Genomic DNA, 7,303 nt, shown 5'->3' with positions numbered 1-7,303 from the left:
TGGCCGACGAAGGAGAGAGAGAGAGCCGCAGCATCCAGGGACATTCGCCTCCACTACGATATCTCGCGACGCTTAAGTGGGGCGAAGATGAATGCAACGATACCTGTGAAAGTCGCGAACGAGTTATTGACCGACCCATCTGACCACCTGAAACGCTGGTTCGAGCACTTCGAACTACTTTTTCGAGTTTTTCGAACTACTACCTCGGCATGATCTGCCTAGGATCCGACGTATAACACGCGTCAATATCGAAGCTCCATCACTGCTAGAGATTCAAACAGCCATCTAAAGCATGAAATCGAATAAAGCCCCAGGGGTAGATCGCATATCAGACGAGATGCTCAAAGCTGACCCAATGTCATCCGCTCAACTACTGCATCGTTTATTTCGTAATATCAGGGACACCACAACTTCTCGGTCGACTGGATGCAAGGTATGTATCTTAGTAAAGGTGCCCAAAAAGGGTGACCTGACTGTGTGCGATAACTGGCGAGGCATTATGTTGCTGTGTACCGTTCTCAAAGTTCTATGCAAAATTATCCTAGCCCGGATTCAGGAGAAGATCGATGCTCCGTATCATTCTGGATCAGGTCAACGAATTCCAAGAGTCCCTTTACTTGGTATTCATTGACTACGAAAAAGCTTTCGACCGTCTCAATCACGAGAATATGTGGGGCGCCCTGAGACGCAAGGGGTTTCCTGAGAAAATCATCGGCCTCATCAAGCACAGTACGAGGCCTATTCGTGTAGAGTGCTGCACAATGGGATCTTGTCCGACCCTATCCGGGTAGTAACTGGTGTGAGGGAATGATGTATTCTATCACCGTTACTTTTCCTCATCGTAATCGACGAGATACTGGCGGGATTGACCGTGAACCAAACCGCGGGCTGTTATGGCAGCCTATAACTATGGAGCATTTAAACGACTTTGAATTGACTGATGACGTTGTACTCCTCGCTCAACGGCGCTCTGATATGTAGAGTAAGCTCAACGACCTTGCCGAGCGTTCCTCTTCGGCAGGTTTAGTCATTAACGTCAACAAAACCAAATCGTTAAATGTAAACACGGCGACCCATTCCAGTTTTATAGTAGCCGGGCAACCAGTGGAGAATGTTGAAAGCTTCCAATATCTTGGTAGCCAAATGGCGTCAGACGGCGGTACCAAGATCGACATAGGCGCACGGATCAAGAAAGCAAGGACTGCCTTTGCGAGTTTAAGAAATATCTGGAAAAACAGGCAGATCAGTGAACGCACCAAAATACGAATTTTCAACTCTAACGTGAAATCTGTGCTGTTATACGCTAGCGAAACATGGTGTGTATCAGTGGAGAATACTCAACGGCTGCAGGTGTTCATCTACAGATGCCTACGGTATATAATTCGGGCCTTGTTGCCTCACAACTGGATCTCAAACAACGAGCTCCATCGTCGTTGTCACCAGAGGCCGATAGCAACAGAAATTCGGGATCGGAAGTGGGGCTGGGTCGGACATACCTTACATAATGGCGGAAACGAAATCTGTAAACAAGCATTAATCTGGAACCCAGCGGGACATCACAGTAGATTCAGACCCAGAGGCTCATGGCGGCGAAGCCTCAATAAAGAAATAAAAGAAGTCGACCGAAATCTAACCTGGCAACGGGTCCGCGACGTTAGGCATAAGTACGTTAGGCATAATGGGCGTTAGGCATAACGGACGTTAGGCATAATGGACGTTTGGCATAATTCTGCCTTTCTTATGTCATAGGCTGTTCTTTGGGTCATTTTATGCCTAACGTCTTTATGCCTAACGGGGTATACCCCCTGGCAACAGGTTAAAGCGAAAGCTAGACAACGCTCAGGATGGAGATCTTTCAAGTCGGTCCTTTGCACCACCGGAGGTATACAGGATCCATAAGTAAGTAAGTATGTAAAGAAGAATTCGTGTACTAGGGCTCACTGGTGATCTCCGATAACGATACCAGCAGAGAAATTCGGTGACGCATCATGGAAGGAAATCGTACGTACTTTGGACTCCGCAAAACGCTCCGATCGAATAAAGTTCGCCGCCGTACGGAACTGACTATTTACAAAACGCTCATTAGACCTGGACAATGCTCGTGGAGGACCAACGCGCACTTGGCGTTTTCGAAAAGGAAAGTGCTGCGTACCATCTATGGTGGGGTGCTGATGGCGGACGGTACGCGGAGGAAGCGAATGAACCACGAGTTGCATCAGCTATTGGGATAACCATCCATGGTTCACACCGTGAAAATCGAACGACTACTGCCCACCGTAGCCAGGCACATAGCCAGAATGTCGGATAGTAATCCGGTGAAAATGGTTTTCAACAATCAGGATCGATCAGGTTGATGACGATTTGCGGACCCTTCGCTGACTGCGTGGTTGGCGACGTGCAACTATGGACCGAGCTGAATAGAGAAGATTTTATTGCACTGCACAGGCAACTTCTGCCTTAGTTTGGTAATAATGGTAATGCAGTGCGATATTCTTTGGTTGTTTGTTTCTAAATACTAAACACGTTTTGTATTGCAATGTTTTTTAAACATTGATCACAATTCGAACAGTTTTGACATCTTCATGCAATGTTTTGGTGCATTGGTGTTTCGTAAATACCTTCAATGAAACTAAATAAATCTTAATTGAAATATAACTTCTAGATTAAGCTAAACAGAAACCTTGCTTGAGTTTGACGGCTAAAAGAAAGTGCATCAAATTAATTTCAACAGCGATTCATTACGACAGAAAACATAAGATTGTCGAAATACGTATCTGTCAAGGTACAATTAAGTGGTGGAATTAAATGGGATTGTACAAACTCGTCTTATGATTAGATTGTATTTATATTACATATATTGAATAGATTATGCCAACGCAGTCCGGTATCACATCGTCACTTGTGCTAGTGTTAATATTGCTCCTTGGATTCTCTTTAGAGAGTATTCAAAGATTCTTCATTGCAATTCCATCAGTTCCAAATTGAGTAGACCTATTTACACATAATAGGAATTATATATTATGACGGGTGCAATTATACATCCGATTAATTTTTAGAATATCTTTTTCGCTCATTCCAACTCGTTGACCCATAACTTCATCGGTTTCCTGAAAATGGGAATTTTCACAATTAATAATCTTGAAATTTCTCTTACAACACTAATAATCAAACAATCACCTGCAGTGCCACAATAGTCTTCTCTCCGTTGATTGAGAAAGCCGTCGAGCTGTAGTGCATCACGCTTCCGTAGTCATATTCCGTGCCAAAGTTGGTCAAAACGTTCGAGTCGTACAGTCGGAAATTGTTCTCCGTGCCAGGTGTAATATTCTCCCAAACAATTTCTACGTACTCATCTCGATTGTAAGTACTTTGCATGTGTCGGAAGCCCAGTCCGTGAATTATTTCGTGCACTATAGTTCCCATACGGAAACAACCGGTGCCTACCGGATACGGTTGCAGTTTAATGTTCTGACGCCCGCCGACGTGTCCCACCGTCGCTGAGCATCCCGTCCCATCACCGTGGATGCGGATGTAATCAGACTGATCGGGGTCACGTTGCTGAAAACGGATACAGGTCACTCTTTCTATTGTTTTCATTCCCATTCTGATGTGCAGGATCTGATCGCGGGTGAACCACTCTTCCTCGATTTCGAAGAACACGACGTTTTGCGGCCATCTGTAGCGCTCGTCGATCATCCCATTTCTGCTATGCATCTCCCGATACTGCTCTTCGGTAAGGATCATGTCCCCTTCAAACTGGCCGCTCAGCTCTTCTGCCAGCTCCCATGGTTTGAGGTTCTGTAAGCGGGCAACTGAAATGATAGAGCATCAATATCTAGTCATATGATATTATAGTTGATATCGATGTAGGAAATATCAAAGTTTAGGAGGTTCAGTGGATGGACAGTTTAAAAAAAAATACTTAAAAAATTTGTTTTATTACAGCCTGGATATGAGAAACATGATACCAAGAAAAAAATTTCAAAACGACTTATCTGCTTTTGTAAACAAAGATTCACCATCAATAGGTAGCGGAATCCTTCACCTACTTATTGATGGTGTTGGTTTGCGTGGGAGAGCTATCAGATTCGTCAAATCGTCGTTTGAATCTTTGTTTACAAAGCAGATAAGTCGTTTTGAAAATTTTGTCTTGATACCTAAATTTGTGCCGCTAGCCGAACCGCCAAAAACCGTCCCAGCCAACACAAAATCGTATATGCTAGCGAATAAGTGTACAAGGTGGAGGCGATATAGGCGCATTCCTCCTTTGACTGCGTGCAAAATGCACGTATATGGCCTCCACTTTGTACACTTATTCGCTATGATATACGATCTTGTGTTTGCTGGGGTTCCTTCGTTTCCTGTGTTCTAAATTTGCGTTTATCTCATTCATGCTGTAATTCGCGATCAATTTTAATATAGCGATTTGAGATAACCTTTTCCAAAGAATTCATATCTTCTCCAGCCTTTCCTGAGCGTATTTGTGTCTTAAACATTTTATAAATATTGTTATATGTCAGTTGATGTAACTGGGGAAAGAAAATCTCCAAAAAATTCTCCGCTGTACTTCTGACATGACTGAAACCTATAAATCAGATTAGATATTTATATAGATTTATATCCCAAGAAACTGGAATATGCAATTTTCTCCACAGTTTGTAGTTACGCGAGAATTTAAAAGGTGATCACAGATCACTTTTTGTCCGAAAACTTGATGAAAAAAAAATCACTAATTGCAATTCCTGTTATAAACCGATCATTGGGTACTTACTGTTTTCGGGAGTGTTTTCTGCTACACGAAACTGTGGTGCCCCTTTACAAAACACTGCCAGAAAGATCACCACAATTGACGGCACAATTACTTTGCTGCTAGTACAAGTCATTTTCACACTTATTTCAGTACAGAGCCCTGCCAGCGATTTGGTAGCTGCTGTTTATTTGCTACTGATCTGGATTAGGAATTGCCATTGGCAAAAGCCAGCAACCGATTGATTGGGAGTTTATTGATTTTATAGCAGACCCCCTTCTCTGATTATTGTTTTGTCATGACCAGCAATGATCAGATCAAATCATATTTTGCATTTCTTTATTGGCCACATGAGTTACGACTTCTGTACTAGGGCTGATAGCATATAAGCTCAGTACAAGATAAGCAGTTTTGATTAGTCGCGTTATCCATTGACGTGAGTATAATTTAAAATAAACCAGGCTTTTCGAATCAATCAGTCTGATATGGGGGCATCATTAATCATAACTGAAATATTTCCCCTTATTCGTGTTCGAATTGATTGATAAGATCAGGATTTGTGACGTATGGAATTTTCGGGCTTGTTGCGTCCAGGTTTAGGGATACATTCTTCGCTACCCTGCAGCAGCAATAAAAGCATAACGTTCTTCAAGCGCCTATATGACATTGCAATATCACATAATGAGCCACCGATCTGCAAAGCAAATTTGGTTTCAACAGATTTTATTGGATTTTGCGGTTAACCATTGTCTGCATTACATGCACAGTTTATTAACCAGATTGTTTGAAAAAACACTGGCTATAAATTATAGCCTATAATAGCCCTTCAGGAAATCAGGCCCAAAGTGCACTGATGCATATGCTTACAGACGTACCCTGCCCAATTCGCACAAGAAAAATTTGGAAATTAAAACCCACTCCATCCATCCATACCAATCCATCTTGATATTTATTCGCATAACAGTCACATTCCAAATTTGTATATCATGATTTCATCAATTTATTCGATTTTGACGTAGGACTACGTCTTTGTTTTCGATACGAATATGGAGATACATTTCAGAATTTGGAACAATGAATCCATCACGAAAATATAATAGTATTGGACGCTGATAAATCGATCTTTTCTAAACAGATTGTCATCAATCGATTGCTAATTTATCTCAGATTCAAAATCACCATTGGAATCTAATAATTTTCAATAGTAAACTATTGGTTTGGGGAAGTTTTTAATACTACTCAAAGCTATTTTAATTTCAACAGTGCTTCTCAGCGCTATTTGTACCCACTGATCGTGGGACCAAAATGGAAAAACAAGTCAATTCTTCAATTAGTGGTAGTAGTGTTGGCGACAACCCCTTCGCAAGAGGTGGGTTGTTCAGGTCTCCGCCTAGGAGGCCAGAAGCAATAGTCGGCAGCTCGGTGCGCAGCGCCAGCGTGGGTCACTTAACCATCTCCCAGGCTACACCGGTAGAGGTTATAGACGGCCCATGGCTTGTGAAGGCGATGAACCGCAAACGCGATGGGCTTTCGGCCTTCGAGGTGGCGACAGAACAGCTGGACGCCATCATCGACTTTGCGTCATCGAAGCATAATATCAGTAAGGACCTCAAGAGGAGCTTGCTGATACTTCGAAAGTCGATGTTGGACGCCAAGCTGGAGAGGGCGGTCGGGACGGCCAAGTGTAAACCCGTGAAATCCGTGGATTCGAGGTCTACCCAGACTGAGGCCTAAGGATTCGCGAACTCGGGCAAGGTCGAATCGACCGAGGGCGTGCCAGCGAAGATGGTGGTGCCAAAGTCTACCCAGACTGAGGCTCAAGTATTCGCGGGCACGTCGGGGGTGACTGCTCCAACGGAGCATACTCAAAAACAGGGAGACAGTCTCCAGGGGATGAGCTCCCTGGGGGCCGCTCCAAAACGCGGAGGGTTACTATCCCGAACAAGGGTAGTGGGGCTGGGAAGCTGAACTCCGGCCAGGTACCTCCCAAACCAGGGGAGGAAGGACCTGGAAAGGTTCGTCCACCCAGGAAAGACAGTGGTAAGGGGTTACGGCAGGCTGAAAACTTTCAGCCGCCCCAGACCAGGGAAATAGAGGGCGATGAAGCCTCCTGGACACTGGTCAAGAACTAGAAGAAACCGAAGACGTCAAGAGCCGAAAAGAAGGCCCAGGCGAATGAGGGTAGCAAGAAGTCTAGGGTAGGCGCCAATCGCTCCAGGGGCGATGCGTTAGTCATCAAGACGGACGAGGCTAAGTACTCGGACGTCTTAAAGGCGATGAGGAGTGACGTCTAGCTCGGTGAACTCGGCGCCGACGTACGTCGAATGAGACGTACCCGGATGGGCAAGATGATCCTCAAGCTGAAGGGGGCGTCTCGCAAAAGGGCGCCGCCTACAAGAAATTGGCGGAGGAAGTCCTAGGCGAGACGGTCAAGGTGAGGGCACTCACGTCCGAGGTGAATCTAAGGGTTAAAGACCTGGAGTCTAAGGGTTAAAGACAGAAGCAATCTCTGCCGACGCTGCAGATTGGAGGGACATAAGGCACAATGCTGCACGA

General features: G+C 44.5%; 1 protein-coding gene across 1 annotated transcript; it reads right to left on the bottom strand.

The window, feature by feature from the left end:
* Positions 1 to 2,873: 2,873 nt before the first annotated feature.
* LOC134221151 (seminal metalloprotease 1-like) lies at positions 2,874 to 4,907 on the bottom strand. Its single transcript, XM_062700340.1, has 3 exons — positions 4,772 to 4,907; positions 3,178 to 3,812; positions 2,874 to 3,107 (listed from the first exon to the last, which is right to left on the bottom strand). Exons 1-3 carry the CDS (start codon positions 4,881 to 4,883, stop codon positions 3,012 to 3,014), a joined length of 843 nt encoding a protein of 280 aa, XP_062556324.1. The 5' UTR covers positions 4,884 to 4,907; the 3' UTR covers positions 2,874 to 3,011.
* Positions 4,908 to 7,303: the final 2,396 nt, after the last annotated feature.

This window comes from Armigeres subalbatus, chromosome 3, assembly GCF_024139115.2.
Source record: "Armigeres subalbatus isolate Guangzhou_Male chromosome 3, GZ_Asu_2, whole genome shotgun sequence".
Taxonomy (NCBI): Eukaryota; Metazoa; Arthropoda; class Insecta; order Diptera; family Culicidae; genus Armigeres; species Armigeres subalbatus.
This window is presented reverse-complemented; position numbering and strand designations above follow the sequence as displayed.